The following is a 24004-nucleotide window of genomic DNA, read 5'->3' as shown; positions in this document are numbered from 1 at the left end:
TATTTCAGCAAAAATCAGTAGTTGAGTCTGCACCTCAGCTACACCAGTGCTTTCCCTCAAGACAACAATTGGACGTTGATTTGTAGCTGATGTGCTTTGTGCATACATTCCATTTTATTGTTGTTAATTTGTTTTTGTTTTGGGTTTTTTTGTTTGGTTTGGTTTTTTGCTTTTAGGGGCTGCACCTGCAGCATTTGGAATTTCCTAGGCTAGGGGTCAAATCATAGCTGTAGCTGCCGACCTACACCACAGCTCACGGCAACACCAGATCCTTCACCCATGGAGCGAGGCCAGGAATTGAACTCATATTCTCATGGATACTAGTCCGATTCTTAACCCCCTGAGCCACAATGGGAACTCCCAAATATTCCATTTTAAAACCATGTAGGACCCTGTGGGGCCTTCCCAAGAACAGACACCATCACCTCCACCTTATGTCACCTGCCTCTTGTTTGTAAAAAAGAAAAAAGAAAAAAAAGGCCTAGTCAGCTAGGCTTCCCCCAAGTTCCACAGAGCAAATTTAATCAGAGAACCAAGAAAACACAGAAAGGAAAGCAGTCGAGCAAAACAAAATAGTAATAGTTTAGCCATAAACCAAGGTCAAGGACCTTTCCTTCTTCATCGAGGGCTATAGATAATTTCCTGAGCCATATCCTTGATTTGTGTTGAAGGTACTAAAACCCCCCATGAGGTGGAAGAAGTTAACTGCACCCTGATCACCCTCATGTAGACCCCAGCCCATTTGGAACCAGAAGCCGCACCATTGAGATTCCTGAAACATCGCCCTATTACCTCACCACCAACCAATCAGAGAACTGTGGGTGAGCTGACCACACCCCCTGGGACCCTCTCCCTCACGCCATCTTTAAAAACCCTTCCCTGAAAGCCGTCAGGAAGTTTGGGTCTGTTGAGCACAGGCCACCTCTTCCCTTTGCTTGGCACCTGCAGTTATCACTGTACTTTCCTCCACCGCAACCCGGCATCAGCGGAGGGACTTTGCTTTGTAAGCGGACCCAAGTTTGGTTTGCTACCTATTTTGTCACGCAGGATATTAAAAAGATGTAGACTTATGAGGAAAGACTTGGGAGTTCCCTGGTGGCCTAGCAGTTAAGGATCTGCTGTTTTCACTGCTATGGTTTGGATCACTGCTGTAACATCTGTTTGATGCCTGGCCTGGGAACTTCCACATGCCGTGGGAACAGCCAAAAAAAGAATAAAGACTTAATGAAAGGTGGTCAGTTTTCACTGTTTCATTAAGGATGTCCTTAGGTGAACCTGACCATTATTTGACTGCAAGCACATAGCAATGAAAAATACAATGACTTCTGGTCCATTTTGGTGGTACTGCTTTGACCCTCAATTGCTGCTGCACCATCAGTGCAAACATCAACAGAATTGCCCCCAGGATCAACCATGAATGTGAATAAATTATTCAGTATTTTGAATGTTTCAACACCCCTTGTGCTGGTTTCTAAGCATTCACATAAAAGATCTTTGTCTAGTTGGTGTGATGCCGGATGAACACAAGCAAAACAGCAAGTCTAGCCACATCTACTGAGTTATCCATTTGTAGGACAGAAGTACAATTCGGCAGAGAAGATTTAACACTGCCTTCATGTTTGCAGCTGAATCTTTAATTTGACAAGCTACTGTATCATCAGAAAGTGGTGATTTCTTTTGCTGACTCCCAGGCCAGCCAGCATCCCGCAGTGTCAGCTGTAGGGCGTGCATGCCTTTCCCCAAGGCTTCCAGGCAGTCACCTACCCTGCACGGCACTTCACTGGCTTTGCCTTTCTGCTTAGAAAAGCTATAGTGGGAGTTCCCATGTGGTTCAGGGGGTTAAGGATCTGGCGTTGTCACTGCGGCTGCTCAGGTCACTGCTACAGCAAGGGTTCGATCCCTGGCCCAAGAACTGCATGCTGTGTGGCAAAGAAAAAAAACAAGCAAGCTAGGAGTTCCCACTGTGGCTCAGCAGGAACAAACCTGACTAGTAATCACGAGGATGAGGGTTCAATCCCTGGCCTCAATCAGGCGGTTAAGGATCCAGGGTTGCTATGAGCTGCAGTGTAGGTGGCAGACTCGCCTCAGATCTGACATTGCTGTGGCTGTGGGACAGGCTGGTGGCTGCAGCTCCGATTTGACCCCTAGCTTGAGAACATATGCCTCAGGTGGGCCTTTAAAAAGCAACAACAACAATAAAACCATAGTGATCAATTTTTGGCTTTTAATTTTTTTAATTTTTTAATTTTTTTGGTCTTATTGGGACCATACCAGCGGCACATGGAGGTTCCCAGGCTAGGGGTCCAATTGGAGCTGTAGCTCCCAGCCTACGCCACAGACACAGCAACTTGGGATCCAAGCTGTGTCTGCGACCTACACCATAGCTTATGGCAACGCTGGATCCTTAACCCACTGAGTGAGGTCAGGGATCAAACCCACGTCCTCAGGAATACTAGTTGGGTTCGTTGACTGCTGAGCCACGATGAGAACTCCAATTTCTGGCTTTTAATGAACTCATTACATCTACATTTGAAATACTTCTTTCTTTAGGCGCCAATGATTGCTCTTAAAATGATGCCACAAATCACGAGGTACCAAATACGTAAAATTTTAACATTACAAAGCCAAGGAATAGATAGCTTTTGAGTTGTATTTTGTTTCATAGTTATGCTTTTTTGGGTAGGTTTCAGTTTCATCTTTTTCAGCATCTTTAGGCTTAGATGGTGCAGCTGTGAGCTAAGAAAACAGGATTTCTAATCTCCCCTTTTTAAAGCTAATGATCCATCCTTAAATATAACGATGAATGGAGTGTGGCTTATGTGGACTGCGGGGCTGCAAACCCCAAAGCCTGGGAACCATGGTGGGGGAGAGAACGCTGATGCTGAATTGCAAAGACTAGGAAGCTGTAGGATTCATCCCCAAGGAAAGGGAAACTGAATCAGGGCGGAGAGCAGATATCTGGCAATGCATTAAAGGCACTACAAGGAGCTCCCTGGTGGTTCAGCAGGCTAAGGATCTGGCATTGTCACTGCTGTAGCTCTGGTTACCGCTGTGGCATGGGTTTGATCCCTGGCCCTGGAATTTCTTTTTTTTTTTTTTGTCTTTTTTTTTTTTCTTTTTTTTGCCATTTCTTGGGCCACTCCTGCAGCATATGGAGCTTCCCAGGCTAGGGGTCGAATCAGAGCTGTAGCCACCGGCCTACACCAGAGCCACAGCAACGTGGGATCCGAGCTGTGTCTGCAACCTACACCACAGCTCACGTCAACACAGGATCCTTAACCCACTGAGCAAGGCCAGGGATCAAACCCACAACCTCATGGTTCCTAGTCGGATTCGTTAACCACTGAGCCATGACGGAAACTCTGAGGCCCGGGAATTTCTTTGTACTGTGGGCAGAGCCAAAAACGAAAACAAAATCCAAATAAAGGTGCTACAGATGAACTGTGTGGACCGCCAACGATGAAAGCAGAGAGGTTCGGGCTGACAGTCTCAGATTGGCACTGGAGAGCCTCTTCCATTGTCAGGTGAGGTGGGAAAAGGTAAGAGTTCCTTGGGACAATCTGGTCCCCAAGGGAGGGAAGTGGCCAGAAGAAGAGAAGATGAAGTTTGGAAAAGTACCAGTGAGCCGTGTTCTGCTCCGTTATTCACTCCTTTACCTGACTTTTCCTAAGATTATGCGAGGGCCTTGAAGAATATACTCCTGGAGTTCCTGTCGTGGTGCAGCGGAAACAAACCAACTAGGAACCGTGAAGGTGCAGGTTTGATCCCTGGCCTCACTCAGTGGGTTAAGGGTCCCGTGTTGCCGTGAGCTGTGGTGTAGGTCAAAGCCATGGCTCGGATCCGGCATTGCTGTGGCTGTGGCATAGGCCCACAGCTGTAGCTCCGATTAGACCCCTAGCCGGGGAACCTCCATATGCTGTGGCTGCAGCCCTAAAAAATAGCAAAAAATAAATAAAAATTAAAATTAAAAAAATGAAGGCTCTGGCATTGCCACAGCTGTGCCATAGGTTGCAGCTGTGGCTCAGATTCAACCCCTGGCCTAGGAACTTCCATGTGCCTCGGGTGCGACCGTTAAGAAAAAAAAACATTCTCTGGACACTAAATTAGGATAGTCTCTCAATATTTCGCTCAAGGCCCTCCTACTTGTAATTTCAAATATGACACTGGACAAACCCCATCACCTCTTCAAGTTCCACTGGCCAAACGTCTTGGCTCTGAAAGGAGAGGTGGCATGGGGTTTGTGGTTAAGAATATAGACTCTGGGAGTTCCCGTCATGGCTCAGTAGTTAACGAATCCGACTAGGAACCATGAGGTTGCGGGTTCGATCCCTGGCCTTGCTCAGTGGGTTAAGGATCTGGTGTTTCGGTGAGCTGTGGTGTAGGTTGCAGACACGGCTTAGATCCTATGTTGCTGTGGCTCTGGTGTAGGCTGGTGACTACAGCTCTGATTCCACCCCTAGCCTAGGAACCTCCATATGCCACAGGAGCAGCCTTAGAAATGGCAAAAAGACCAAAAAAAAAAAAAAAAAGAATATAGACTCCATAGGTATAGACTTGAATCTCAACTTCACCGCTTACTAGTCATAAAACTTTGGGAAAATTAACTTGTGCTCTCAGAGCGTAATTTAGGCTTTGCAGGCCAAGCAGTTTATATCATGACAGTCTAACTCTGTCACCCTGTGTCATAAACTGTGGCCCAATAAAACTTTATATACAGAAACACGCAGCTGGCCAGATTAGACTTATGCCATAGTTTATAGGCTCCTGATCCATGAGACAGAAATAACATCATATACCTTGAAGCGTGGCTGTAAGAATTAAATCAGTTACTACTTGTTTATTTCTTGCTATGCCATAGATAATCAATGGAAATTGCTGCTATTATCATTGTCCCTAAAGTTATTCCAGCTCAGTCTGTGACCCCGATCTGGCTATCTGACTTTCTAGATGGGCAGCACAGATTTCCCAACTGAAAACGGCATTTCTGAATGGAGATGACGGTTTGAGGGGACGCAATAAGCAGGAAAATGGAAGTCCTCTGCGGCTCCCATCCCTGGGGGCTCCATGTTGCAAGGGCAAATGAACGCTCTCCCCCAAGGCGGACGGTCTTATTTCAAAACAACAGGTAGGTAAAGCTGAGACGGGAATGTGACTTTGTGAAATGGCCTACCACGTAATAGTATACGTTTAAGCCCAGGTGCACAGTTTTCTTTTTTTTTTTTTAATTTTTAGGGCCACCCCTGCGGCATATGGACATTCTCAGGCCAGGGGTCAAGTCAGAGCTACCGCTGTCAGTCTACACCGCAGCCACAGCAACACCAGATCCTTAAACCACTGAGCAAGGCCAGGGATCAAACCTGCGTCTTCATGGATGCTAGTCAGATTCTTAAGCTGCTGAGCCACAAAGAGAACTCCAGTGCACATTTTTCTTTTGTGTGGTGGTACTTTGTCTATTTCACATGTTTGTTGCAGCACTATTCACAATAGCCAAGACATGGAAACAACCTAGATGTCCATCAACAGATGATTGGATTAGGAAGATGTGTGTATATATACACAATGGAATACTACTCAGCCATAAAAAATAACAAAATAATGCCACTTGCAGCAACATGGATGGAATTAGAGACTCTCATACTAAGTGAAGTAAGTCAGAAAGAGAAAGACAAATACGATATGATATCACTTATATCTGGAATCTAATACACAGCACAAAAGAAGCTTTCCACAGAAAAGAAAATCATGGACATGGGGGACAGACTTGTGGTTGCCAAGGGGGAGGCGGAGGGAGTGGGATGGACTGGGAATTTGGGGTTATTAGATGCAAACTATTGCCTTTGGAATGGATAAGCAATGAGATTCTGCTGTATAGCACTGGGAACTAAATCTAGTCACTTATGATGGAGCCTGATAATGTGAGCAAAAAGAATGTGTACATATATGTGTAACTAGGTCACCTGGCTATACAGTAGAAAATGGACAGATTGCTGTAAACCAGCTATAATGGAAAAAATAAAAATCATTATAAAATAAAATTTAAAAGAACAGGGAGTTCCCGTCGTGGTGCAGTGGTTAATGAATCCGACTAGGAACCATGAGGTTGCGGGTTCAGTCCCTGCCCTTGCTCAGCGGGTTAAGGCTCCGGCGTTGCCATGAGCTGTGGTGTAGGTTGCAGATGAGGCTCGGATCCCACGTTGCTGTGACCCTGGTGTAGGCCAGTGGCTATAGCTCCGATTCTACCCCTAGCCTGGGAACCTCCATATGTCGTGGGAGCGGCCCAAGAAATAGTAAAAAGACAAAAGAATAAAAATAAAAAAATAAAAAATAAAAAAACAGACATCCAACCCAAGACATCCATTTCAAGTTGACGCCAACCGCTCAGAGTGGAAAAGCTCAGAGCCTCGCTCCCACTCTATCATGTCTCAACACCCACTGAAGATACAGGTCATTACACTGAAGCTCAGAGCAAAAAACTCTGCTGCCTGATGTTTTGTGCAAGGCCGTTCGATGTTATTCTTCAGCATCTTGGGAGGTGGTTTGGGAAATAAAGGAGGACTGATGACCGCCTTGTAAACAAGCAGCTCGGAAAACATTTAAAGTGGTGACAGGGGTTAACGAATCCAACTAGGAACCATGAGGTGGCGGGTTCGATCCCTGGCCTTGCTCGGTGGGTTAAGGATCCGGCGTTGCCGTGAGCTGTGGTGTAGGTCAAAGACTCAGCTCGGATCCCACATTGCTGTGGCTCTGGCATAGGCCGGTGGCTACAGCTCCGATCCGACCCCTAGCCAGGGAACCTCCATATGCCGCAGGAAGCAACCCTCGAAAAAGGCAAAAAGACAAAAAATAAAAATAAAAAAAATAAAGTGGTGACTGGTAATTTGCCCCTACCCCTACTTCCAGCCCCTCCCCCAGTAGAATCACAGGCTGAAGTCTTGGCTTCCTCAAGATAATATGGAGCCTAGGGTTTCCTTGGTGACGCAGTGGGTTAAGGATCTGGCGTTGTCACTGCAAAAATGCGCAGGCCTCGGCTGTGGCACGTGTTCGATCCCTGGCCACAGAACGTCCTCATGCTGTGGGTGCAGCAAAGAACAAAAAAAGAGATTACATGGATTCCATATAATCAAGGGGTAATGCACATACTATGCCAACCTGGTCAGGAAGAAAAGCGGTAATAGACGTTACCATTGTGTAAAATATATACATATATTTTTACCTTATAAATTAAATATGCACATTTGCCACTGTTGATAAATTGTTCTTGTAACACTAAACATATAAATCATCAGAAACTAGCAGTATTTTTAATTACAGTGCTGAATAATAGCAGAGTATGAATACTTTTGACTGAAAAGATGAGGAAAGGCTAAACCATAAAAGGCTGTGACGTTTCACTCCAAAAGAGTATGTCACAAACAAAGCAGATTTATGTGTCCACGTGAAAGCGGTCAGCTGAGGCCGAGAGGCAAACCCCTGGCTCCCCAGCCAGGCCCTCCTCGTGCGGGCCCGAACTTAGGCAAGACCGCAGGAGAGAGGGGCAGAAGGGTGGACCACGGAGGATGCTGGTGCCTTGCAGGCCTTTAGGGTAACGATATTGGTCCTATTTTGGCAAAAATAATTATAATCTGGGAGTTCCCATTGTGGTACAGTGGAAACAAATCCGACTAGTGTCCATGAGGATGTGGGTTTGATCCCTGGCCTCCCTCAGTGAGTTGGGAATCCAGCATTGCCCTGAGCTGTCATGTAGGTCGCAGACACGGCTCGGATCCCGTGTTGCCGTGGCTGTGGTGTAGGCCAGCAGCTGCAGCTCCGATTGGACCCCTAACCTGGGAACTTCCATATGCTATGGGTGTGGCCCTAAAAAGAAAATAAAAATTATAATTCAGTAATAAGGCACTCAAATTATGAGGGCAAATAATTATGGAAATGATCTAACATCTTATGTTGCTTAACTATCACTTAACAATAGCCAACCTATTGATAACTTTTTAAAGGTGTTATTTTTTTGGCTGCACTTGAAGCATGAAGTTCCTGGGCCAGGGGCTGAACCCAAGGCACACCAGCAACCTGAGCCACAGCAGTGAGGTGCGGCAGGCGCCCCGGGTCTCTCACCAATGAAACCTTTGCTCTGCGCTTGGACTAAATCCAGACACAACTTTGACTGGCTCTTCATCTGCCAGAAAGCAGAACACCTCTGGGTCCACAGATGGCCCTGGTTATCCAAGACTGAGTGTGAGGGGTGGGTGGATGGGGGTTAAAATCCGCTTTGATATTAACACAGGTTTAGTAAAAAAAGAACAGAAGCATCTGTCCCTGAGCCATGGCTACAGAGCTGTTCCAGGAGTGAGGTGGGGACAACAGCCAGAGTCCCCCTGTTCCCCATCTTCCGGGAGGTCCCAGGGCTTCACCGGAAGGTCCTTGGGTGGGTGGGTGGGGGATGGAAGGTGGGTGTTTTCTGTGCAGTGAAGTGGAAGCTGCAAAGACAAGCTGGTAGCGTTGATACAGTGAGAGCAGGTTGAGAGCTAATTTGCCTGTAGCCTAAGAGGGGTCCGCAGACGCTTTGCTGCTGTGAGTTCATTGTCAGGGACACTCAGGTGCCATGGAAGCGCAGCCAATGATTGTTATTTAATGCATCTCGGGGAGGTGGAACTTTCTCCCCTAAAACTGTACTGGCTTTGCCCCTCTGCGGACCTAACACAATACAGACTGTGCTTTTCTTTCAGTTGCCCGCACCCTGTGTCCTTAAAATTCCCTGTGGTTCTTACTTGCGGATATAAAAAATACAACAGGGAGTTCCCATCATGGCGCAGCGGAAACGAATCCGACTAGGAACCATGAGGTTGCGGCTTCGATCCCTGGCCTCACTCAGTGGGTTAAGGATCTGGCATTTCCGTGGCTGTGGTATATGCCACGGGTGCGGCCCTAAAAAGCAAAATAAATAAACAAAAAATACAACAGGAGTTCCTGTCATGGCTCAGTGGTTAATGAGTCTAACTAGCATCCATGAAGATGCAGCTTCAACCCCTGGCCTTGCTCAGCAGGTTAAATTAAAGATCTGGTGTTGCCGAGTGCCGTGGTGTAGGTCGAAGACGCGGCTCAGATCCTGCGTTGCTGTGGCTGTGGTGTAGGCCAGCAGCTACAGTTCTGATTTGACCCCTAGCCTGAGAACCTCCATATGCCACGGGTACCGCCCTAAAAAGCAAATAAATAAATAAATAAAACTAGTGAATAAAGCCAGAAAAAAAGAAGCAGATTCACAGATACAGAGAACAAACTACTGGTTACCAGTGGGGAGAGAGAGAAGGGGTAAATAGCAATATAGGGGTGGGGAGTGAGAGGTACAAACCACTGGGTGTAAGGTGGGCTCAAGGACGTATCGGACAACACGAGGAATATAGCCAATGTTTGCAATAACTGTAAGTGGAAAGTAACCTTTAAAAATTATATTAAAAATGGAGTTCCCACTGTGGCTCGGCAGCTCAAGAGCCCAGCTACTGTCCATGAGGATGCAGGTTCTAGCCCTGGCCTGGCTCAGTGGATTAGGATACAGCCTTGCAGCAAGATGCGGCACAGATCACAGAGGCCGCTCGGATCCCCTGTTGCTGCAGCTGTGGTGTAGGCCGGCAGCTGCAACTCCAATTTGACCCCTAGCCTGTCCTTGCTTTTTTTTTTTTTCTTTTTTTCTTTTTTCGCTTTTTTTTTTTTTTTTTTTTTTTTTTTTAGGGCTGCCCTTGCAGCATGTGGAAGTTCCCAGGCTAGGGGTTGAATTGGAGCTGCAGCTGTTGGCCTACGCCACAGCCACAGCAACGCCAGACCCGAGCCACATCTGCAACCCACACCACAGCTCATGGCAATGCCGGATCTTTTACCCGCTGAGCAAGGCCAGGTATCAAACCCACATCCTCATGGCTACTAGTCAGGTTAGATACCACTGAGCCACAATACGGACTCCCTTGCCTGCCTTTTTGTTTTAGGGCAGGGGCAGCCCTAAAAATAAAAAATAAAACAAAATTAAAATTATGTAAAAATTTTAAAATATCAGGGGCCCTGCTGGGCCTCTGAGCACATCCTCGAACGGGTGCCCTGGGCCACCACTGGTGCGGAGGGTGGCCTGTGGGTGCACCGTCGGCCACGGTCCTTATGCATACAAAAAAAAAAAAAAAAGGTTTAAAATATTAAGCAAAAAATAAAATTTATCAGACCCAACTTAGAATAGATTTACAAGGAGATCCTGCTGAGTAGCATTGAGAACTTTGTCTAGATACTCATGTTGCAATAGAACAAAGGGTGGGGGAAAAAAATGTAATTGTAATGTATACATGTAAGGATAACTTGATCCCCTTGCTGTACAGTGGGAAAATAAAATAAAAAATAAAAAAAAGCCGTACAACAACAACAAAATAAATAAATAAATAAATAAATAAATAAATAAAAAATAAAACTCAAACACCCCCTCACACACAAAAAAAATCCCTGTTATAAAAGTGGTAACTGTCCACAGTGCTTCAGGAAGCAGAAAGCCTCTAAGAACCTTTTATAGGGGAGTTCCCGTCGTGGCGCAGTGGTTAACGAATCCGACTAGGAACCATGAGGTTTCGGGTTCGGTCCCTGCCCTTGCTCAGTGGGTTGGGGATCCGGCGTTGCCATGAGCTGTGGTGTAGGTTACAGACGCGGCTCGGATCCCTCGTTGCTGTGGCTCTGGCGTAGGCCGGTGGCTACAGCTCCGATTCTACCCCTAGCCTGGAAACCTCCATATGCCGCGGAAGTGGCCCAAAGAAATAGCAAAAAGACAAAAAAAAAAAAAAAAAGAAAAAAGAACCGTTTATAGGTTTATTTGACAACTTCCCAATTCCTGAGAAGTTGGACTGTGGACAAGGTCTGCAGACAGATCATTAGACTTCTCTCCAGCCACAGTCAGGAGCCAGGTCAGAAGGTGTCCACGTGCGGGGACAGAGCCTGGCCACCCAGGGCCTACAGCATAGGGGCCCTGAATACAAAGTTAGCAAAGTTGAGAAGGCAGCTGTGCTCACTGGGGGCCCTCCTGGGCCCCAGTTGTTCTCAGCTCCCTGTGGGCACACACAGCCACCTAGTCTTGGAGGGACTCAGATGACACAACACCCCCAGGAAAAATTCCATAGCCCTGTTCCCCTTTCCAATATCTAGATAAACTATGCATATCAGGAACACTTGCTAATAATCATTTATTGTTTCTATGCAGCAGAAGCCTCTTTTCTTATGGGGGGCAGGCCGTGGGGGCTTTGGGTCCTGCAGCCCTTGTGCTGGGGCCACAACTGGGCCCTCACGCTTGGCGGGGGGACCCTGGTTCAGGCCAGGCACAGCAGAGGCGGTTGCTGGCTGTGCAAATACCCTCTGGCTCCTTGAAGCAGTAAAACCTTAGTTCTTAATCAAAGGAAGCCACAGAGGTTTGGACAGAGAAGGAAAACACAGCCGTGCCTCAACTCCCCTGCGGGCAAGAACGCTTGTCCCTAAGGCTGACTGCTCCTCTGGCTTCCGTGGCGCTGTTTCCTCTTGCGCAGATGCCGCTGGAGCTGCAGCTTGTTGGTGAAGAACATTTGTCTCCAGCCCATGTCCTCGGCCAAGGCCCTCATGTCCGGGGTGATGTGGTCACAGGCCGACTGGACTATCTGCTCCCACAGTTTGTCCGACGTGCACAGCTGGGGGCAGAAAGAGTCAGCAGAGGGTGACATCACACACAGGTTAAGGCAAATCCTTCCCTCACTCTCCAACTCCCACTGCATGGGAGGCAGTAGAGAAAACACCCCGAATGAATGAAGATGTGCCAGACACGGTTCTGACTCCAGAAATGTCCTCTGTGAGGAGAGAGGCAGGTGCATGAAGCAGTAAAGGACAAAGGACAACATTCAACAAGGACCTACGGAATAGCACAGGGAGCTCTACTCAATAGTCTGTGATAGGAGTTCCCGTCGGGGCTCAGTGGTTAACGAATCCGACTAGGAACCATGAGGTTGAGGGTTCCATCCCTGGCCTCGCTCAGTGGGTTAAGGATCCGGTGTTGCTGTGGCTGTGGTGTAGGCCGGCGGCTTCAGCTCCGATTGGACCCCTAGCCTGGGAACCTCCATATGCCACGGGAGGGCCCTGGAAAAGGCAAAAAGACCAAAAATAATAATAATAATCTGTGATAAACTCTGGGTGGGGGGGGGAATGGATGCACATATATGTATAACTGATTCACTCTGCTGCACACCTGAAACTAATACAACATAGTAAGTCAACTATACTCCAATTAAAAAAAAAATTCTTTTAAGAAGAGTTCCTGCTATGGCACAACGTGAATGACCAACAGCATCTCTGCAGCACCAGGATGCAGGTTTGATCCCCAGTCTGGCACAGTGGGTGAAAGGATCTGGTGTTGCCACAGCTGTAGCGTAGGTCACAACAGCAGCTCAGATTGATCCCTGGCCTGGGAACTCCATATGCCTCAGGGCGGCCAAAAAAAAAAAAAAGAAAAAAGAAAAAAAAAAAAAAAGGACAAAGCAATACTCAATTAACAGGAGTTCCCACGGTGGCTCAGTGGGTCAAGAACCCAGTTAGTATCTATGAGGATGTGGGTTCGATGCCTGGCCTCGCTCAGTGGGTTAAGGACCCAGCATTGTTTCAAGCTGTGGCCCAGGGCACAGATGTGGCTCAGATCCCACACTGCTGTGGCTGTGGCATAGACTGGCAGTTGCAGCTCTGATTTGACCCCTCGCCCAGAGAACTTCCATATGTTACAGGTGCAGCTGTAAAAAGAAAAAAAAGAATAAAAAATAATTCACAGAATAAACCGAGTTTTGATCTCATTTAAGATGTGAAATGCAAGACAGTTATAAGTAGTACGCACGTGACCTCGTTATTTGTTTCCCTTCCAATCAGCCACATAACAGAAGCTGACAGTGGTGTGGTCAATGGACCTGCCACTCAGCTCTTCCACCCGGTGCCGCAGCGGCTTCTCAAGTGGGAGCCTCGCCAACCCCCGTCCAGCTTGCCTTCATGGGAAGCCCTCACCTAAGTCACCTCTTCCCCGGGCTTGGACAGCTTAGTCCACAGCGAGTCACCCAGTATTGAACCACAACTGCATCAAAGTGAACAAGCAGCCCCCGGAGACTGCCCACCAGCACATCTAAAATTTACCCATTTCTCCCATCTACAGGTTTTACGTGGAGCCCTTTGCATCAAGACATCACACCATGCACGGAGTGGCCCTCGAGATTCAGTCTGCTCCCTGAGCCTGCCGGACACATCGCAAAGCGAGCCGTTGTCTGGGAATAACCTTCCCTAATGTTCTGCAGCCTGGGCTTTACCTGAGGCCACAAGGTTAAGGACAGACAAGACCCCTCTGGCCCAATATCCACACAAGATCACTTTGCCTCCAAGTTCAGCACTGTCCCTCCCCGGACAGTGGCCAGATGAATCTTGGAACCAGGAGATTCCTGGAGTTGAGTCCGTGCACAGCTGCCACCCTTGTCATCTGGGCACTCAGTAGGGAAAGAAGCTGACATCCAGAGAGCAGATCGCCTGCCTCATCAGTCTAATTGCTGAAAAGTCCTATTGGTGAGCTGTCACATGGGACACAAATCTCTATTCTTTGGCTCATTCTGAAAAGTCCATCCAAATACTTCTTCCCCAAACTCCTCATTAATCTCCCAAGCTTGTGTTTTTCAAGATTTTGACCATCTAGTCAAAACATTAGTCTTTGCCTTCTAGAAATTTAAGGGCTGTTGCTCAATAGCAGAATAGTTATCTGCAAAACTCTCATGCTCTTTATGCTAAAAACCTGGAGGGAATTCCCATCGTGGCTCAGCAGTAAGGATCCCAACAAGTGATCATGAGAATTCAGGTTTGATCCCTGGCCTTGCTCAGTGGATTAAGGGTCCAGCATTGCCAGGATCTGTGGTGTAGGTCACAGATGCAGCTCAGATCTGGCGTGGCTCAGATCTGGTTAAGGATCCAGCATTGCCGTGAGTTGCAGTGTAGGTTGCAGATGTGGCTCTGATCTGGCATTGCTGTAGCTGTGGCATAGGCCAGTGGCTGCAGCTCTGATTAGATCCCCTAGCCTAGGAACCTCCATGTGCCACAGGTGTGGCCCTAAAAAAAAAAAAAAAAAAAAAAAAAAAAACTGGCAGCTTTGATGGGTTATTTGGTAAATGAATCAGAGAAGCAAACTCAAATGTGCTATGTGTGCTTGAAAACTACAAAGACCCACAAAGAGCTGTGCTGCTTTCTTTTTTTGGTTTTTTTTTTTTTTTACTTTTGATTTTTTGTTTGTTTGTTTTGGGGATTTTTTTTGGCGGCACTTGCCACAGACAAAAGTTTCCGGGCCAGGGATCACACCCTCACCACAGCAGTGACCTGGGCCACAGCAGTGACAACATCAGATTATTAACCACCAGGCCCCCAGGGAACTTTGGCATGTCTTCAGGGGCTGAGGACCTTTTCAGCCTCGTGACTCATGGATGCTTCCACGTGGCCCAAGGAAGAAAGCTCTTTCAAAGCCAAGGCCTATCTTGGAGTTCTCGTCATGGATCAGCGGAAAAGAATCAGATGAGTATCCATGAGGACACAGGTTCAATCCCTGGCCTCACTCAGTGGGTTAAGGATCCAGCGTTGCCATGAGCTGTGGTGTAGGTCACAGATGTGGCTTGGATCTGGCATTGCTGTGGCTGTGGTGTAGGCCAGCGGTTACAGCTCTTTCGACCCCTAACCTGGGAACCTCCGTATGCCGCAGGTGCAGCCCTAAAAGAACAACAAAAAAAAACCTCAAGGCCTGTCATTGTGGGACCTGCCTGCTGGGATTCCTGTCTCACTGAGGGGAAAAAACATATTCCCAAGCTTAACTCCATCTTTGAAAAGACAGAACCTTTTCCTTATATTCTTCAGGTCCAAGGGAGACAAGTCAACTAGCAAACATTGTTGATTGAGTCCTGGCCCTGCCACGTAATTACTAAATCGCCTTGGACAGTCTACTTATCACTCTGGGCCTGTCTTCACGTAGGACCTTGCATCGAGGAGCAGAATAACGTGATTTAAGCACACCAGCGAGGGAGTACGGCTATCAGGCACAGCCCTGAGCTCCACTGTTCACTCTCTGTGCACTGGATCTGAGCCTCTGTTTCCATCTCCCTAATCAGGATGAGATGGTCCCTACCCCCGCCCAGCGCTGTTTGAGGATTACAATGGATTACGTACAAGCAGTGCTTAGCACATAGGAGGAATTCCATAAATGGTAGTTATGACTGTATGGACATGACACAAAACTCGTAGTGCCATGAGGATTAAGGATAACACATGTAAAACACATGCAAAAGATGTAATTAATGGGCAGAAAAGGGAAGCAGGACAGCTTGCTGCCCCGCCCATTTCTGAGAAGACTCTGGAAAGACAGCCCCCCGCCCCCCCGCCCCAGGCAGTTAGCTACCAGGGGCCAGTTCAGCTGGCCTGGCTGGGAGCCCGGGAGCCCCTCCTTCCCAGCTGCGGGATTGGGACGCCTCCACCTGTGACACCTGTCTGAAGGTGAGCTGAGTGAGTACCTGACTGACGTCCGCTGCCAGGGACCATCACTTTAACCCACTTGGCACACCCAGCTGCCCACTACCCACCCTTCCCATAACTCCAGGCTGCCAACCGTTCCACTCTCCCCACCCCTGGCCTGGCCTTGGCTTCGTCCTGCTTTCTTCCCACGCATCTTAATATCTATCCAGGGGCGGGGAAAATAAATCTGTAAGCGTTGATTTCATGACACGGTGACACTCCCTGTTGGGCATACAGCAGACAGCACGCTTCCCTTTCATACGTCATTCTATCCTAAATAAATTCCAGTGAAGGAAAAGAATGAATCACAGAGAGAAATGAACAGTATGATAAATCATTATCCAGAGTTCCCCGGTGGCTCCGTGTGTGAAGGATCTGACGTTGTCACGGCTGTGTATGGGTTCAATCCCTGGCCCAGGAATTTGCACAGGTTGTGGGCCTGACCAAAAAACAATTAATTAATTAATTAACTAATTAAAATAAATCATAATTGCTTGCGATCCTTTCTGTGTCAACAGCAAAGCAAAGACTATTACATTCACATCATGAAGCTTACTATTGATCAGCAACACTGGGAGTCCCCGTCATGGCTCAGTGGTTAACGAAACCGACTAGGAACCATGAGGTTGCAGGTTCCATCCCTGGCCTTGTTCAGTGGGTTAAGGATCCGGCATTGCTGTGAGCTGCACGGCTCGGATCCCGTGTTGCTGGGGCTCTGGTGCAGGCTGGCGGCTACAGCTCCAATTCGACCCCTAGCCTGGGAACCTCCATATGCTGCAGAAGCGGCCCTAGAAATGGCAAAAAGACAAAAAAACAAATAAAAAATAATCAGCAACAGTGACTCTTATGATACTGTGCTCTGCCCCAAACGTTTTGTTGTTAAGCAGGTCATTCCTGATTTTATCCCTTCTTCAACAGTCCTTCAAGGTTCAGTTTCTCTACTCGGATCATAACACATTCTAAATATAAGCAGTAAAGGAAAACTCTAAGAAAATGTCGTAATATTAAAAAACAAAACAGATCTTCTTGGAGTTCCCATTATGGCGCATCGGAAAGGACTCCAACTAGTATCCATGAGGATGCGGGTTCGATCCCTGCCCTTGCTCACTGGGTTAAGGATCCAGCATTGCTGTGAGTTGTGGTGTAGATCATAGATGCGGCTCGGATCCCACGTTGCTGTGGCTGTGGTGTAGGCCAGCAGCTATAGCTCTGATTCCACCCCTAGCCAGGGAACTTCCATATTCCACAGGTGTGACCCAATAAAGCAAAAAAAAAAAAAAAAAAAAAAAAAAAAAGAACAACAAAAAACCCCAGATCTGCTGAACATCCTTTAATAAAAATCTGGGAGTTCCTGTTGTGGCTCAGTGGTTAACAAATCCGACTAGGAGCCATAAGGTTTCGGGTTCGATCCCTGGCCTCACTCAGTGGGTTAGGGATTCTGCGTTGCCATGAGCTCTGGTGTAGGTTGCAGACTTGGCTTGGATCCCACATTGCTATGTCTCTGGCGTAGGCCAGTGGCTACAGCTTCAATTAGACCCCTAGCCTGGGAACCTCCATATGCCACGGGAGCTGCCCTAGAAAAGGCAAAAAGACAATAAATAAATAAATAAAATAAAAATTTTAAAAATTAAGTTATTCTGGAGTTCCCGTCGTGGTGCAGTGGTTAACGAATCTGACTAGGAACCATGAGGTTGCGGGTTCGGTCCCTGCCCTTGCTCAGTGGGTTAACGATCCAGCGTTGCCGTGAGCTGTGGTGTAGGTTGCAGACGTGGCTCGGATCCCGCGTTGCTGTGGCTCTGGTGTAGGCCGGTGGCTACAGCTCCGATTCAACCCCTAGCCTGGGAACCTCCATATGCCGCGGAAGCGGCCCAAGAGATAGCAACAACAACAACAACAAAAAAGACAAAAGACAAAAGACAAAAAAATAAAAATAAAAATAAAAAAATAAATAAATAAAGTTATTCTATCTTGGCTCTTCCCAGGATTAACTCTACTGCTCACAATTTATGTCTTTATAATATGCTGCAGCTCCGATTAGACCCCTAGCCTGGGAACCTCCATATGGCACAGGTGACACCCTAGAAAAAGACAAAAAAAGAAAAATCTGAACCCACTAACAGTAGTATAGATGCCTATCCTGTTGCCAGCACAACACATTTCAAGAAATCAGTGTATCTTATATAATAGAGATTATGGAAGAAAAGTATGAAAATTATGAGGTTTTATAGGAAAGGAAATAATTCTTAAAAGAGAGCTGAAATTTACAGAAGTGTCACTTCCTTTATGACGCATATTTTACAATGAAAATATTTAGTTTTGCTTTGCATTATAAGTTAGTCTACAAAATGCTGCCAAGTAGGACTCTCAAACCCTGAGGCTCTTTCGCTTGGTGGATGCCGGGGTGGGAAACCCAAGGTACCTATCCAGAGAATGGTTCCAGCTACTCTGATCCCAAACACAGCTAATCATGGATGTAGCTCCCCCTGGTGGTGGTGCATGAACTTAAGAGACCTGAGCTATGATAAAAGTTGAAAGAGATCCTAGGGCTTATCTAGTTAGAACCTTTCCTTTCACAAATGTGGACATTAAGGCTTAGAGAGGATAAGGGTGTGACTGCCCAAAGCTCATGGTGACAAGTAGCTGAGCAAAGACTAGAACCCTGCTCTCTGGCCTCCACTGATTTAAACACCCACACAGCCTCTCCGCATTGGAAATGGGAAAACAGCCCCCCCCCCGCCCCCACTCCAAGCTTCCAGCCTTTCCAAGTCTTATGAGATATCTCAGCTGCACCATTTTCATATCAAATGGTCAAATGATTGGCCTGGACACTTAGAACAGGTTAGTAAGAAAACGCAGATGACAGAGAGAGTTTATTTCCTTACTGGGTCTCACTAGGGCCTGTTCTTGAGTCAGCACCAAGGTGAATACATTTTTCTTTTTCGGGCTGCACCTGCGGCATGTGGAAGTTCCCAAGTTAGGGGTTGACTCAGAGCTGTAGTTGCCAGCCCACACCACAGCCACAGCAACACCAGATACGAGCTGTGTCTGCGACCTATACCACAGCTCATGGCAACACCAGATCCTTAACCCACTGAGCAAGGCCAGGGATCAAATCCGCAACCTCATGGTTCCTAGTCAGATTCCTTTCGGCTGTGCCACAGCGGGAACTCCAATAGTCAGGTTCTTAACTCAGCAGAGCTTCCCCTGAACCACAACAGGAACTCCCAAGGTGAATATGTTTATTTGCTTGTCATGATTGTCCCTTCCCCACCTGGACCTCAGCAGTCCCCAGGAAGACCCCATGTGGCAGCCTGACCTCCGTGAGCTCATGACGACCCCAAGGCTGACCCCAAGACGGTCCAGGACACTGTGACAACGGATTCAGCTTTCAGGGATGTGTGTTCACATTAGCCAAGTTCCCAGAGGATGTCTCTTTGCTGGCTTACCCTGAGAAATATAACCATCCAGCCACCTGACCTCCAGATGCTCCGAGGCTCGGGCAACAGGGAACGCGGGTGAGGGATGGCAGCTGGATGCCCCTGATCGTTGATGCCATTAAGTCTGATAAGTGAAAACGCCCATCCTCAGATGTAGGCTAGCACCACAGGCTCTCCCAGGCTCAGGCCCCATCCGCCCCAGCGTCCCCATGCCCTCTAGCTCTCTCGTGTGTCTTTATGCCCCCAGGGCAGACCCAATTCTTCGGAGTGCAATCTGACCTACGGAACCTTTGCTATTAAGGTAACCTTGCAGCTCTCAGTTTGAATAGGATCCATTAAAGCATCACTTGTTTCTCCGTGTTCGTTTTTCAAGACACATGGATCAAGTTGCTGCCTTGAAATTTACTGTCATTGTCTATGTAGACCGTGTCTGGACCCTGTTTCATTTTTACACAAACCTGGTCAAAACCCTGTCTCCTCTGGAGTCCCCCCCACCCACCCCATGGTTAAAGTGCACATGTGCTCTGAAAAAAAAAAAAAAAAAGCATCACTGACCACGTCCCTGCAGATCTGTCCCCACCCCCACCCCACCCACCTGCCCCAGCCTCTCCAGTTTCATTTCAAGCTCTTCTATCTCCCAGCCCTTCATTCTAGCAGCAGCGGCTTTATTTCTGTTCTTCCCTCTTCAGAGTCTTTGACCAAGCTGTTCCCTCTGCCTGGACTATTCGGCTTCCCACTCTTAGCCTGGCTCACTCCCACCTGTCAGGTGCATGCCCCTTCCTCAGGGCAGCCTCTGGTCAGGCTGTGTCCCTCACAGCCCCCCCACATCACTCCCCTGAGCTCTGATCACAGCTCTCACTGAACAACTAGAGAGTTAATCGTGCTCTCTCTCTCAAAGCTCCTTGAAGATGGACCCTGTGACTCTTTCCAGCTTCAAGCCCTCAGCTCCCAATTCAGTGCCTGGCCGGCAGCAGGGGCTCCACGATCATGACTCACCCACTGCACAAAGCCCCCAGTGGAGCGCTGAGGACAGTGGTCCACTCCCAGGATCACAGCCAGAACAGGGCAGGAAGTCAGTTCTGCCCCCTGCTGGCCCTTAGGACTCTGGGCAGTTTAGCTAATCTTGCTGATTCTTAGCTTTCTTATCTATAATGCAAGGGTAATAATAGTATCTACATCATAGGGTTTTTGAGAACTAAATGAAATGAAATAATGCTCAGTGCATTGCCAGACCTCAGTAAGTGTTCAGCAAGCAGGATAACCTCTTTCCCCAGAGTACGCACTCCCTTCTTTCTCCAGGCTCAAGGGGGCACAGCATTACTGTCCCCGTAGACTACAGTATCTTGCCTAATTCTCTCTATATATTTAATGACTTAAAGTCACATGTATTGTGGAGTTCCCATTGTGGCTCAGCAGTAATGAACCCAACTAGCATCCATGAGGTTGCGGGTTCGATCCCTGGCCTCACTCAGTAAGTTAAGGATCTGGTGTTGCCGTGAGCAGTGGTGTAGGTCACAGACAAGGCTCGGATCTGGCATTGCTGTGGCTGTGACGTAAGCTGGCAGCTGGAGCTCCGATTGTACCCCTAGCCTGGGTGCAGCCCTAGAAAAGACAGAAGAAAGAAAAGACACCGATGGAGAGCAATACATAATATGCTTTTTAAGAGTGTGTGTACACATATGCTCACACGTCACACACATGTTTGCACTTGTATGTGCATAGACTACCTCTGGAAGGATGTTCAAAACATTGGTAATATGATCGCTGCTGGAGATGAGAATTAGAGGCATGCGGGTCAAGAATTGGGGGGGGTGGAGAATTACTACATGTTAAAAGACATATAATTTTTATTCTTGGAGTTCCTGTTGTGGCTTCTCTGGTTAAGAATCCAGTATAGTGTCCATGAAGATGCAGGTTCAACCCCTGGCCTCACTCAGTGGGTTGAGGATCCCACACAGGCTGTGGCACAGGCGGGCAGCTACAGCTCTGATTCAACCTCTAGCCCAGGAACTTCCATATGCCACAGGTGTGGCTGTCGAAAGAAAAAAAGAAAAAAGAAATCTAGTTTTTCTTTTTTTTTTTTTTTTTTTTTTTTTTTTTTTTTTTTTTTTTTTTTTTTTTTTAGGGCCATACCCACAGCATGTGGAGGTTCCCTGGCTAGGGGTAGAATTGGAGCTGTAGACACCAGCCTACACCACAACCATAACAACATCAGATCCAAGCTGCATCTATGACCTACACCACAGCTCACGGCAACATCAGGTCCTTAACCCACTGAGCAAGGCCAGGGATCGAACCCGCAACCTCATGGTTCCTAGTTGGATTCATTTCAGCTGTGCCAGGATGGGAACTCCAAAGACATTTAATTTCTCAAAAATTTCCAAGCTGGTTACTGTAATGCAAATTGATTTTCTTTTTCAAAAATATGAACAAAATTGAAATATCACAAAGCTCAAAAGAGAAGCATTCAGGAGTTAAGGTGGTGGGTCAGAGGGAAACCATTCCTCCAAAAAGAAGCAGCATAAGCAAAGGCCCAGGGGCACAGAAAGCCCAGTACACAGGACAGCTACATGCAGTCCCCTAGCTAAGGTTGAGGATGAGAGGCAGGGCCCAGGCGCCATGGCCTGAAGGGCCAGTTAAGACTGGATCTCATTCTGAAAATGATGGGACGTCACTAAGGGTCACTGAGCAGGGCAGTGACAGGACCAGAGTGCATTTTAGAAAGGCCACTCTCAGCCTGCACAAGAGCAGCCAATGAAGCAGTAAAGAGGCAGCCGGGAGAGCTCCTGCCAGAGAACCCCAGCAGCGGAGCTGGGTCAGGATGCAGAAGTCCTTGTCCTTTGGATGGGACAACCAAAAGGTCACAGGGACTGAGGCCAGAGATATTTAGGCAGCGGAACAGAGTGAAAATGAGAGAGCAGGTGCAGCCTGACAGAAGAACAGTGGTTCCCAGAAGTTTGCTTTGTTTTTGTTTTTCTCCTTTTTAGGGCCTCACTCTCTGCATATGGAAGTTCCCAGGCTGAGGGTCGAATTGGAGCTGTAGCTGCTGGCCTACACCACAGACACAGCAACATGGGATCCAAGCTGTGTCTGGGACCTACACTACAGCTCAGGGCAACGCTGGATCCTTAACCCACTGAGCAAGGCCAGGGATCGAACCCGCAGCCTCACGGGTCCTAGTTGGATTTGTTTTCACTGCGCCATGATGGGAACTCCAGGAGTATATTCTTCAAGGCCCTCACATAATCTTAGGAAAAATCAGGTAAAGGAGTGAATAACGGAGCAGAACATCGTGGCTCAGTGGTAACAAACCTGACTAGGATCCATGAGGATGCGGGTTGGGTTAAGGATCTGGTGTTGCCATGACCTGTGGTGTGGGTCGCAGATGCGGCTTGGATCCCACTTTGCTGTGGCTGGGGTGTAGGCCAGCAGCTGCAGTTCCAATGCAATCCCTAGCCTGGGGACTTCCATATGCCATGAGTGCAGCCCTAAAAAGACAAAAAAAAAAAAAAAAGTAAGAAGTATGTAACAACAACCACACAGAGGAGAAAGTGACAGCTTGAAATCCCTCGGGCTAGACCCTGGAGCTGGGTGGCAAGGGGCAGTGGCCTTGAACAGGAGAGAAAACTTCCCTCTCTGAGACCACAGGAAAGGGGACAGAGACACAAATAATTTGCTAAAAAATTTGCCCTCAGAAGTTTGAAAGGAAAGACTTCATTAATAAGATAATAAATGATGAGGCATAACAGGTCACTAAAACTCTTTTATCAATAAAGGGGAAAATAGTCAGTGGAAAACACAAAATTCAGATTGAAGACAGAAACGAATGGTTACTATTACACACAAAGAAAAAAGCAGCAGCCTTGGACCATGTGCCAGCTTCGAATAATTCTGCACCGCAAGGATTCTGGGGGCTGAAGTCAGCAACCTGGAAAGCCTTACTCTAGAGCATCGGGTAAATTATGAAGGCTATTTTCAAGATTGCGCTAAACTAATGGCAGGACATGGAAAGGCAGAGTAATAGGGAGTGGAAATGAGCAAAACCGAGAGGCAAGACAGTTGCTGCATGTCAGGAATCAATTCCACCAGACGCTGCAGTTGCCACCACTTCCCTATCGAATCTTTCCATTTACTTGCAAGACAAACCCCTGCAGAAGCTTCGAATACATCCTCCCTGCTCTATTTTACTTACTTAAAACTCTCCTCCAGGAAGAATCATTTTGTAATATACAGAAAGAGCAAATCCTACGCCCTGCTCCTGGAACTAACACAGTGTTGTAGGCCAGTTATGCTTCAATTAAAAAAAAAAAAAAAACAGCAAACAAAAATTCTCCATCATATGAATGATGAATAATCAGGTTCTTAGCAGCCGTGAGTATAAAATCTTACCTTTCATACATTTTTTAAACAGCAAAAATATACACGGCACAGTGATTATCCATAATACTTGTTTATGGCCCTTCATTTTAGGGAGCAAAAATCACCTATATGTGTTTTTGCATTTAAAGGGGGTACATTAAGTAAAGACAGATTGGACAACAAAATTAATCAAAATTAAAAGTCAAGACAATTTACTGCTTACCTTTAGAATGGCTAGGCATTAGGATAGACATTACCACATTTTTTTTTTAATTGGTGTTGAACTGTATATAGCTTTTGACATTATTTTGTGTTAACCTATTTTTTTTTTTTTGTCTTTTTGTCTTTTCTAGGGCCACTCCTTTGGCATATGGAGGTTCCCAGGCTAGGGGCCGAATCGGAGCTGTAGCCGCCGGCATACACCAGAGCCACAGCAATGCAGGATCCGAGCCACGTCTGCAACCTACACCACAGCTCATAGCAACGCCGGATCCTTAACCCACTGAGCAAGGCCAGGGATCGAACCCACAACCTCATGGTTCCTAATTGGATTCGTTAACCACTGAGCCATGACGCGAACTCCTAATAAAACTTTTTTAAAAATTAAAAAAGAAAGCAATGAAAGTTTAAAACACCTCTTTAAAAAAAGACATTCTATTTCA

The 24004-nt window shown here is 47.1% G+C and overlaps 1 protein-coding gene across 1 annotated transcript in view; it reads right to left on the bottom strand.

Moving 5' to 3' along the window:
• Window positions 11175–24004, bottom strand: part of FBXO36 (F-box protein 36) — an 89224-nt gene continuing 76394 nt past the window's right edge. The window contains exon 4 of the mRNA XM_021075100.1: window positions 11175–11672. Within this exon, the coding sequence (XP_020930759.1) occupies window positions 11484–11672 (189 nt within the window). The 3' untranslated portion in view covers window positions 11175–11483. The remainder of the gene's footprint in view (window positions 11673–24004) is intronic.

Source organism: Sus scrofa, chromosome 15 (genome assembly GCF_000003025.6).
Source record: "Sus scrofa isolate TJ Tabasco breed Duroc chromosome 15, Sscrofa11.1, whole genome shotgun sequence".
Lineage (NCBI taxonomy): Eukaryota > Metazoa > Chordata > Mammalia > Artiodactyla > Suidae > Sus > Sus scrofa.
Note: the sequence above shows the minus strand (reverse complement) of the source record. Positions and strands in the feature narration are given on the sequence as shown.